Below are 11,519 nucleotides of genomic sequence, written 5' to 3' on the forward strand. Positions count from 1 at the left end.
CTGCTTGGTCACACCAGGGTCCCTGAGCAGGACAGCAGCAGTGGCTGGTGATGCAGCCCAGGGCATGCACTGCCAGGGGACACTTCCCATGGCACTTACGGCCCTTGCTAGACAGAGGTCATGACACATTTGGGGTGGCCCTCTATGTGGGGGCAAATATGTGTCAGCCCTGGGCACCATCCCAGCTACATGGCTCAACAGGCAGAACTTGCATGTCAGGACACTATTAACTTGAGTGATCTGCATTTAATGTTTATTTTTAGCAGGAAGGCAATGTATGGGTTTAATAAAAAAGCAGTAAAAAGATATTGCATTGGCAATTATCGCTGTATGCAAGAAGGAAGAAATAGTGACCAGTACTGAATACTTCCCATGAATATAAATAAGATATGAAAATGGTTATCATTTTGGAAAGTATTTTCTCCATAGATGAATAGTTTTTAGGATATTTCCACTCTTGGCTTGTTCTTAGTACAGAACAGGCTAGATACATGAAAAAAGACATCAGTGCCTAAAAGCCAGGCTCACCCATGACTGTGTTTGGGGCCCTCTGGTCCCTGCAGAAGGGCCAGTCCAGGACAGCAGGACTCAGAGCCAGGCTGGGGTTCATGGTCCTCCAAATGGGACCCAGAGGAGCAGCCATGCTGATCAGGAAGCCTCTAACGCTGTCGCATGCAACTGGTCAGCAAGTAAATGCTGGGGATGGTGGTGAACCTTAAAACTTTACTTAGAGCTATGGAAAGGATCAGATCCTCAGATCTTCCAAAGTAAAGGGTGCTGATACCATTGTTTTAATCAAACTGAGTAAGGTCTTCTCTCTTAAAAAAAGTAGTAAAGAGCAGAGCTAAGGTGATGTTCTTTCTTTTTTGCAACAGCCAGATGGTTTCTTGGGAAGTTGGATACTCAAGGGTTTTTGCCTGCTCTGCCTGAAGGGATTTAAATCCTTGGGTTTTACCTTCTAGGGGATTATGATCATGGTCAGGCTGTAAAAGTACCCTGAGAAAAAGGAGGAAGAGGCTCTCAGCTTTCCTTTGAAGTTGTGCCTTCACATATACATCTGTTGAGCACCTGTGAGGCCAGTGGCAGAACAGGCATGCTTCTGGAACCAAGAGATTGTGTCGGGAGGTGAAGGATAAGGACACCACATTCTTCTAGCAGAGGAGTATATTGAAATATGTTGTCCATTATTGGGTGCTTTAATCACTATGCATCAATATAAAGGAGCTGGTGATTGTTTATAATTTAGTTCCATTTTAGAAGAATGTGAGAGCTGCAATTGCATTTTTTGGGTTAACAAATCCTGTGGGTGGTTTGCTGTGGGGAAGCTGGTGAGAGTACTGTGTTTGTGGTGGGGAAATCGCTTCTGACTCACAACTGCACATTGTCTAAAAGGATGCCTTATTGTCCATTTGTAAAGGCTGAGGCAGCTCTGGACATACACAGAGATGCAGGTCTAAGTGACTGGGAAATTAATAAGTGGAAAAAAAGAACTTTTCTGGGTTAAATACCAATCAAGGACATGATTTTGTACTCAAGACCCTATCTTCCGTCTAAGTTGCACTCTACTGGTTTAATCTGTACCAGGTCTGACCCTGAATATTGCTTCTTTGCTTTCTTAGAAATCATTCAGTATCCAGCAGATCTATAATTATCTGTGGTTGATAACCTGAAGACAAAATGGACATTACTGTTTTATTTATATTGTAAAGAGCTGAGAAAATAGCATGCTACATACAAATTTGTCTTTGGCTAGAGCACCTACTCCCTAAACTGCTAACTTTCAGAAGTAGATTATGCAGTGTTTTTCTGCTTTGTCCCCTAGGGCTCAGCAGTGACTATCGTCTCATGAGTTTCTGACCTTAGCACTACAGATGCCCTTTAGAAACTGTCAAAACCTGTCAGATTCCTCTTTTGGATATAAACCTTGGATATACACAGAAAATGAGAGAGACAAAGCAAAACAGCGAAGGCATCCTATAGATAAATTTAAGATTATTAACAAGAACACCCTTAGGTAAAACTATGCCAGATAACTGCACCCTTTAACTTGCACTTTTCAGTCCTGGTTGGCTCATAGATTACTTTTTTTTCCTCTAAGCCTTGTTATCATCTAGATCTGCCAAAGACATTGTTGCAGTGATAGATGCCAACAAGAACATTCACAGCACCCAACCCATCCAGCTCCTGAGCTGCAGAATACAGTCATTCAGGTGAATATATCACTGTAGAAAGCACATCATTCCGGAGCTCATAAACACAGCCTTGCTTTAGCCCTCACACAGTACTGCTCTATCTTGACTCTGAGCCATAGAAATGTGTTTCTCTGACCACAGTTACAATGCACTGCCTTTACTTTCTGCTTGAAACTTTTTCTTTTGTTTTCACACTGCCTCATTCCTTGATGAAATAACATACCTGTCCGAGAGTCCACAGAGAAATATGGTTGTCCTTGGAGAATACTGTACACTACTCTTGCACTGTTCCCATAGGTTGGGTCATCAGCATCTGTTGCTGTCACCTGGATAACAGAGGTGCCTGACAAAAAAATCCATCAGGTAAGACTTTGTGGGATAAAGAGCTGGCATGAAAAGTACAGTTCAAAATAAATTGAAGTGCCTAACAAAAGCTTTACCACAACAAACTTTTTCATTTGATGCTCATAGTGTTTATTGTTATTGCCCCTACTTTTACCTCATTAGCATTAAAGGAATTAACAAGCATAAATTCATCATGCATCTACAAGAAGATATAAAAAAGCTAGTATTTGATGGACTACAGTTACAGAATTGCCAATATAACAGTACTTTGTTATGGATTGGAGAGGGCTGGTAGTTATATACTGCTTGTTTCTTTTTCCCTTTTTTTTAATTTTAAATATTATTTAAAGGCAGCTGAAGTGAGATCTATAGCTTTGTTGAAATTAATCATGAGCTGCTGTAGCAAGCCTGTGGATGCTGTATGTTGAGTAAGGGATGGAAACTATTTGTACACACATAGTGAGTGTGAAGGGATGTATATCTGAGATTATCTTTCTTTGGGATTGCAGTTTACACTGTGTGACCTTGAGATTATAACATGCTTAAGTGCCCTTTGGAACCTTCACAGATGCATACAGACTTCTTCAACTGGTTTTCAAGGTCTGCTTCCTCTAAAGCCATTAATGGCTTGCAGATGAATTAATTTATCATCAAAAAGGAGAAGGTAAGGCATAACTGTTCAAAATATATGTGAGTTTTGACTCTTTAAAATGCCAGACAATGCCTTTATGAATGTACCCAGCCTTCTACTTAATGTTCTGTGTTAGAAACAAATCCAGTGTTACTAGATACACACTTGAAAATAAATCTGAATTTAAGCTGGATGTTACCATTAAGAAACACCATTTCTGAATGGAACTTTTGTATTTGATGCTTTTCTCTAGCTTTATGCCAACATAATATTGAAGAATGAGAAGTTAAAGAAGGACATGAGATTTATATGGTACTATCTCTGTAATGACGTCACAGCTAAAAAGCAATGAACCACTCCGAAAGAAAAGAGTCCAGAAAAATAACGTTTTATGGGAATATTGGATCTATTATATGTAAATGGTTTCTCTTGACTCAGGTAGGTAGGAAGGCTGCTGTTTGTCTTCTGCACTATAGCAACAGGACTGTCTATGACATGTCGCATTCTCTAACAGTAGAGAGCAAATGGCATCAGAATCTCGGGATCCACTGAACTGACTTTAGTGCAGGCTTACAGGGATCAGAAGGCGCAAAGCTCCTAATAACTGTTGTCACCTCTCCTAGGCAGTACTTCAGCTCTCAGTATGAACTAGAATAGGTTCCTAAAACTGTGTTATTTTTCAGGGTGGTAATGGTCATCTAATGGTCAGTGCTGCTACAGCCTGATGGAAGGAGAGAAGGGGCAGTACGTTACTGCAAGTTGCCTGAGGATGGCATGTTCAAAATACACCTTTTGTCAGCTCTCCAGCTTCACTTGGCATGTTTTCTTTCAGAGGTGCCCAGTTGAATGTGGCGTAAAGCCTGCTATCCCTCTTCTGTGGCAGCCAGGCACCCCAGGGAAAGCTCTCCTGTCCTGCAGCTCTGGCACAAGGGACAAAGGCTTAGTCCAAGGAGTCAGGGAATTTATATTTTGGTGGCCATCTCCAATTTGCTTATAGGGGAAGAGACTCCACAACATCTGCCTTACCCACAGGTGACATTTCTGGAACAGAGGCTACATAAGGTCCATCCAGGAACTTGGGTTCATTGTCATTGATGTCTTGGATTTTGATGATGAACTCTGACTCCGGTTCCATTGGCCGGCCTGTTCGTCTGTCCAGAGCCTGTGCTCTGAGGGTGTACTGTGACCTTTCTTCCCGGTCCAGTCGTTGAATGGCATGAATGTCCCCTGTCGTATCATCAATTGTAAATACAATGCCAGCTCCCTCTCCTGAGAGGATGTATTTGATTGAACCGTCTCCCCTGTCCATGTCAGAGTGGAGCTGCAGAAAGGAACAGGATTCAATTACTACGAGCTGGGCAAGCAGCTGCTGAGAAACACCAAGCACATGAGCATCCTGAGCGTTTTGGTCTCACTGTTGGGACTCACAATCTGGTTTTAATGAACTTGTTTTGCTGAAAGAGGCAAAAACTCAGTAAAGTCTGTATCACAGAGCTGCAATTAAAAACCCTCCCCTGTCTTTCTATTTCTAGCCCCACAGCTGTGCCAGAAGAAAGGGCAGAAACACCCAAAAAGGAACAGGCTCTGTACCTTTTTGAGATCTCATTGAGCACAGTAATTATCTTTTGCCTGGTTGCAATGGCCACTGAAAAGGCCTCACTGCCAGGCTTGGGATAAGGTGAGGTCAGCAACGCTGCAGACTGTGCCTGCTCACATGGCTGAAGAGGAGTCAGGGGTAGCATAATGCCGGGACAGATAAAGCAAATCTGTTTGGGATCAAGGGGAAAGTAGGATGGGAGAGGTACTCAGTAACTGTCATGATTCAGAAATCTTTTATTTTTTTTTCCATCATGAAAATTTTAGCAGTAAAAATTAGGATTGATCCTTAAATATTCAGGAAAGAATGGACAGTATATAAAGTAAATGAGGAACATTTGATTGTGACCATGGCAGGCCACAGAGATTAGAGGCATCCCGGATTTTCTAGGGAGTTAATAAATGGATTTATTGCATGACTGCTGACTAGTCCTGAGCAGCCACAGTTAGCTGTGAACTCAATAGAAAAGGAGAAAAGTAAATGCAGTGCTAATTATCATCTAAAACAGAGAAAGAAATCATCCTGGCGACTATCATTCTGTTAAACACCCAGTTCCCATGAAATACTGGAATACTACATCAAAAGACAAAAAAATCACTCTATTTATTTCACTCACACTAGGAAGACCCTTAACAGTACGCTCATACTTCCATGCTTTTAAGGAATAGAACATAAAGACCTGTGCCCAGAGACGGGATTCGTTAAGTTCCAAAAGACAGGAACACGATAGACTTGAGAAGCAATAATCAAAATGGGATATTCAAGAATGGTTCAGGTGTGAATATTGTGTGATTATCATTTTGAGAGATGAATAAAGAATAGATAAATAATAGGAAAAAAGTGATCAAAGTGGGCTGGATTCAGGCACATTTTAAAATGCATATATAATGCATATATAATGCATATACATATATACATAGGTAAATATTTGTACTGGAGAGGAAAATCTTGGAATAACAAACTGAATATATGAACACAGTATTGGTAGGATTTGAAAGAAAGACTCCAAATATAAATGGATAATTTGTGTGGAAAAGCAGAAGTCAAACTTAATGCATTTGATTACAAACTATTCTCTCAAAAAAGAATGAAGAAATCTCATCTCTGAGCTATTTAAAAACACACTGAAAACTCTACTGTAACTTACCACATATGAAAAAGTTTAATAGGGGACAAATTGGCTTATCTGACCTAAGCATTGCTAATGGCAGCAGACCAGAAGACTGTGACAACTGCCATGTCAGGCCATTGATATTTCATTTCATTGCTTCATCACTGATCTCTTCAGTGACTACTGCATCTGAGAGACGGCAGTCTTTCAGAGAGAAAAAGGAAAAAAACCTAAAAATAAAAAGAAAAAGGAAAAAAATAAAAAGAAGAAAAAAAAGCAAAATAAAAATAAACATAAGAATAAAAATAAAAAGAAAAATGAAAAAAGAAAAAGAAAAAGAAAAAGAAAAAGGAAAAGGAACAAAAGAAAAAGGAAAAGGAATAAAAGAAAAAGGAAAAGGAAAAGAAAAAGGGAAAGGGAAAGGAAAAGGAAAAGGGTGCACCTTTTAAAATAGCAGGTGCTCAGGGAAGTTTAAAAGACTTAGAAGATGCTGAATTAAACTCATAGGTTAAATTGCACCTTTGGTCCAAAGCCTGTTTGGAATGAATGCAGTTGTGTAGGGAGCAAACAAGGAATGAACATGGCACACTAATAAGAATTTGGGAGTACAAGAGGATCTCTGTCTAACTGATTTGTTACAAACATTGGGTCTCAACCAAGACTAAGCAGCAAGAAATTCTAGCAGCACTTTTGCAGCTTCTTGTGTAACCTGCTTTCCCTAGACACAGCAAAAAAGGGCATAAAAGCCATAATACTGCCAGACTGCAATAAATCTGAAAGAATTTGGTGTCTGAAGGGACTGAAGCTTACACCATTGCTCACACCAAACCCAGTATCAGGATCCTGCAGTTCAGATTGTACATAGATGTCAGTACTTTGGAAAGGTGATCCAGGTTTAAGTTTGCTCTGTTTTTATAGGTGGTGCAATAATTTGTGCTGCCATGTGGCTGACACAGAAGGAATTCATCTGTACTTTCTCCTCCATATTAAGGAATGGACTATGGGAGGAATAAAGCAAATAACTCCCGAGAAACTGTTAACTGTGTCAGCCTGGATTGCTTCTTTTGATGAGGATGGTACAAAAGATTAAGGAGGTTATATCTGCATTTAAACAACACATTTCCTGGCAAAAAGCAGATAGAGAGAGTGGTGCTGAGGAGGGCAGCTCAGGGGAGGACTTGCACACCTCTGTTAACCAGGCTGTGACTCCATCCTTGATGTGCTTTCCTTTCTCTACCTCCAGGGAGGTAGCGAGGATGCATGAGTAAGTTTGTTTGATCTGCAGTGATAGTCCGTAGAAAGGAAGCATTTTGTTCACTCATTCATCTGTTATGGTTCAAATGCTTTGAAACAGGGTTAGGGAGTCTCCAACACGGCAAAGTGGTGAAGTCTGTCCCCAGTTCAATTACTGACACAGTTTAGGTTACTGGATGAATGTGGAAAATGCCTGCTGTAGCAAATGTGGGGGCTTTGGTTTCTCTAGTCTGTTCTATTAGCCAATAATGGCTACCTCTAGGGAAGCTGAAGCCTTGTATTTATCTGACAGGACCAGGAACCCTCAGAAGCTGAAATACTTTAAATTAGTATCATGAACACTACAGAAAAGCAAAAATTATAATGACTTCACCACAGGAAGTTTCTTTTAATTTCCCTGTCCATAAGATACTTTACACCTTTTGCTTTACAGTTACATAAGAAAGTACATTTTTCATATCAGCCTTGAAAATCATATTAGGCAAGCCTGCACCTATGTTTCAAGTCCAGGTGCTTTCTGGGTTGCTCTAGTCGTACATAGCTAGCCAGAAACAGCTGTACAAGAGCATCGGAAGAGCCCCTCTCTTATGGGAATCCTTCAGAATATAGATACAACTGGATCTATGCTGTGCACTCTTTCTCCTTCTGACATGGGCTTGGAGTGGGCAGATGGATAAAAGAAAGGCCTTGCTAGCAGGGTGTTTCACAGTATCACAGTATGCTAGAGATTGGAAGGGACCTCAAAAGATCATCTAGTCCAATCCCCCTGCCGGAGCAGGAACACCTAGATGAGGTTACACAGGAATGCGTCCAGGCGGGTTTTGAATGTCTCCAGAGAAGGAGACTCCACAACCTCCCTGGGCAGCCTGTTCCAGTGTTCTGTCACCCTCACTGAGAAGAAGTTTCTTCTCAAGTTTAAGTGGAACCTCTTGTGTTCCAGTTTGTACCCATTACCCCTTGTCCTATCATTGTTTGCCACTGAGAAGAGCCTGGCTCCATCCTTGTGACACTCCCCCTTTATATATTTATATACACTAATAAGGTCACCCCTCAGTCTCCTCCAAACTATAGAGACCCAGCTCCCTCAGCTTTCCTCATAAGGGAGATGCTCCACTCCCTTAATCATCTTAGTTGCCCTGCGCTGGACTGTCTCCAGCAGGTCCCTGTGCTTCTTGAACTGAGGGGCCCAGAACTGGACACAATATTCCAGATGCGGTCTGACCAGGGCAGAGTAGAGGGGAAGGAGGACCTCTCTCGACCTACTGACCACCCCCCTTCTAATACACCCCAGGATGCCATTGGCCTTCTTGGCCACAAGGGCACAGTGTTTCAGGGTGTTGTGGGTGGTGTCAATCAGAAGATGCCCTGCCTGTCCAGGTGTGGGACCCAGAGCTATTTGGAGGGCTGGTGCTAGCAGCAAGCAGTAGGCTGGAAGTTCATCCTCACCTCCTCTTGGCCCTGCACAAGCCCTTCCGGAGCTGTTTCTGAGTCAGCCTGAGGTGACTCAGACTGAAAAAATTCTGGCCTGCCAGAACAATTAATTCAGCCCACAGACTATTCCCTTTCCTAAGGATCCCTAAGACACAGGCAGCACGAATGCAGGCAGGGTGACAAATTGTGGTAGGCTTTAGAGTCTTCTGAGAGCCTGTGCCTTTGGCTGTGTGAGACAAGGGTAAGCTTTTCCGTCATGGAAGCCCCCCCTGCATTCATCCCACCGCTCAGCTCCCTGCTCTGCACCCAGTTCAGGGGTGGGAGAAGATGAAATATTTGCCCCCCCAGAGGCCCATTCTGGCAATTGAGCTCCCTGTTGTCTGGTCTACATGGAGAAGTGCAGAGCTAGGAGGCCTTCAGAGAGATCCAGCCCAGTCAGCTCAACAGTGTATGGGGTTAAATGGCCCTGTTAACCGTAAGAGCTAATTAGCCTTTTCACACCTTGGGTTAACAGAGCTGTGGCTTTGGCATTCCTGGAGAGAGGGAGAGAGTTCACTGACAGCAGCTTGGGCCTTTGTACAGTGGGCACAGACCACGAAGAGTTGCCTCTGCTTCCCCCACATTCAGCAGAGCAGAGCAGCAGTGAGTTCCAGAGCACTGCCGACTGCGCCAAGTTTTTGTGCTCCTAATGACAAAATCAAGTATCAACCAACGATGAATCAATTTCTTCCAGGACTTGTTTTAGCTAAAATTCAGCTCACAGTGCAAGTCTGGAGTCATTTCAGACGATACTGATCGTGTGAAATACTGTGTCAGGCCCTTGTTCCAAAGCTGGGAATTGCATGAAAACAAATATTAATTTCTTTAATCAATAGAGATATCAAGAGCTGAAATGCTAGATGCAGAGATGAATGAAGACTAATGAGGTCTCATTTGGCGGCAATCAGTAGAAATGTCGTTGCAGTGAGAGGAAGAAGAGAACATCTTGCTGTCAGTCACACAGGGATAAATGAGGAGGAGGTCTTTCGAAGCCTGTGGATTCATTTTGATTTATACTGGAGTGACTGAAGGCACAGTTTAGCTCTATGGGTCTGCAGAATGATAAATACAAGCCCAAAAAGGGCCACTGGATATGTAATTCTTGTTTTTAGTTTGTTTTCCCTGCAAATGGATATCTAGGAAGGAAAGAAAAAGCCTTGATCATATAAAAATAAGCAATGAAAGGAATTGTTTTCTGACATAATTTCTTAGTTCTTAATTTTTTATATCTACCTATATATAGTCTGCAGCCACCATAGTGGTATCTGATATTCTAGGCATCTAAAATCTTGATCGTATTGTTCAGACACTTAAGTACACTAAATCTTCTCCTCCCCACTTTTTCCAGATTTGTCACCTTGGTGCTGACCATAAACCTTCGAATAAGGGTCAATATTTTAAACAGTTCAGAGTCTTTAAAAGCAGTCAGAAAGCAGAAAAAAAGAGGATGGTTATAGTGAGGCAGATTGTGATGGCAGATATCACTGCTTTGATTTCCACCAGCTTTTTCTTCAAGGAGCTACAGAAATGTGAATGCAAAATACTGCCAAGAAGATGGGATGAGCTTAGGGATCCATTTGATATGTATCTGTACTGATGTGTATGTTATTGGGGTATAAGAGGACTCTTCATACTTGGATTTAATGAGCTGTCTGTCTATCCTTCTAGATCTGGATCAACTTCTCTATAGTCCACAGCATTAACTTGCAGTCAAGCTGTGCTTAGCAAGAAGATACTCTGACCCTAGAGATTTTCAGAAAATAAAAATTGAAATGTCAATTCTCAAGGTAAACTGGTTATTTAGTTTGATTGTGAATTTCAGCTTTCAGCTGACTTGATCACAGACAGAAGCATGATCACAAATTCTTCCTTTCTTTCCTAATTCCATGCTAATATAATCTTGCTTTGCCTTGACATTGTTGGTGTCCCTGGAAAGATCACTGCAGATTTTCTAACACTACCATAACTACAGATGATGACTGATGCGGCAGATCTCTTTCTTTGAAACAGGCAAATAGATTGACAGCCCTCTGAAACAGAAATTCTTCCCAAAAGAAGGTGACACTGGGAAAAGGCTCTTAGAAGCAGAAGTTAAATAAATAATTCACTGCCAGGAAGAAGGTAAAGGCACTTAGGGAAACTTCCTATATTTCACCATAGTCTGTAGATACTCAGATGTATACATTCTGCCAGATATCCTCCTAGTGCAGGTCTTACCTTCCCAACATAAAGAGGATCGGTTCCTGTGTACTCCTCCAGAACAAAGAACTGGTTCCACACCCAGCTCCTCTTCATGCGCTGATGTAGCCTGTCTGACAGGTTGTCTTCTTGCCCTTCAGTGAGGGGCTTGGCACTTCCTGACAGCACAGTTGTAGTAAGGTCCATCAGTCCCCAAAAATACAAGGACATGCCAAGTCCAAGCAAGTTCTTTGCATTGCTCATTCTACCTGAAGTCCACATCTGTATTACAAGGGCTGACTTAAAAGTCAAACCACAGTATCTTAGGTCCCTTGTGAAGAAAGTAGGTCCTGTGTGTAGTCCTTTGAAATGTCCAAGAGATCCTTGTTCTGGGAATGGTGGTCTCCTGTAAAGTTAAAGAAAAGTCATAGGAGTATGGGCTTTTCCCCCCCGCCAAGGTAAAAAAGTTTCCTCAATAGCCATATATGCTGTAAAATATTTTATCTTCTATATAAAAATACAATAGCAGGATGCACATCCTCTGAAACTAGGAATTCTATTGCCATATAAGCTGCAGAACTGAAGCCTTAGATACAAGAATCGTCAGGGTTTAGTCAGTAAGCAAGAGTTCTCTACTTCTCTAACTTAGCTGTAGTGTTGCTTTATAGTATTGATTGGCATAAGTTAAGTACTTATTCTTTAGAAGTATTTATGACCAGAAGTCCTTAGGGAATATTTAAA

At 41.7% G+C, this 11,519-nt stretch overlaps 1 protein-coding gene across 1 annotated transcript in view; it reads right to left on the reverse strand.

Annotated features, from left to right (window-relative positions):
- The window catches only part of CDH20 (cadherin 20), a gene marked incomplete at its 5' end in the record, with an annotated part of 43,007 nt that extends 31,947 nt beyond the window's left edge, over nt 1–11,060 (reverse strand). Inside the window, 3 exons of the mRNA XM_080610639.1 lie at nt 2,416–2,535; nt 4,195–4,489; nt 10,818–11,060. Of these exons, the coding sequence (XP_080466765.1) occupies nt 2,416–2,535; nt 4,195–4,489; nt 10,818–11,060 (658 nt within the window). The remainder of the gene's footprint in view (nt 1–2,415; nt 2,536–4,194; nt 4,490–10,817) is intronic.
- Nucleotides 11,061–11,519: the final 459 nt, after the last annotated feature.

This window comes from Psittacula echo (genome assembly GCF_963264785.1).
Source record: "Psittacula echo genome assembly, chromosome: 2".
Taxonomy (NCBI): domain Eukaryota; kingdom Metazoa; phylum Chordata; class Aves; order Psittaciformes; family Psittacidae; genus Psittacula; species Psittacula echo.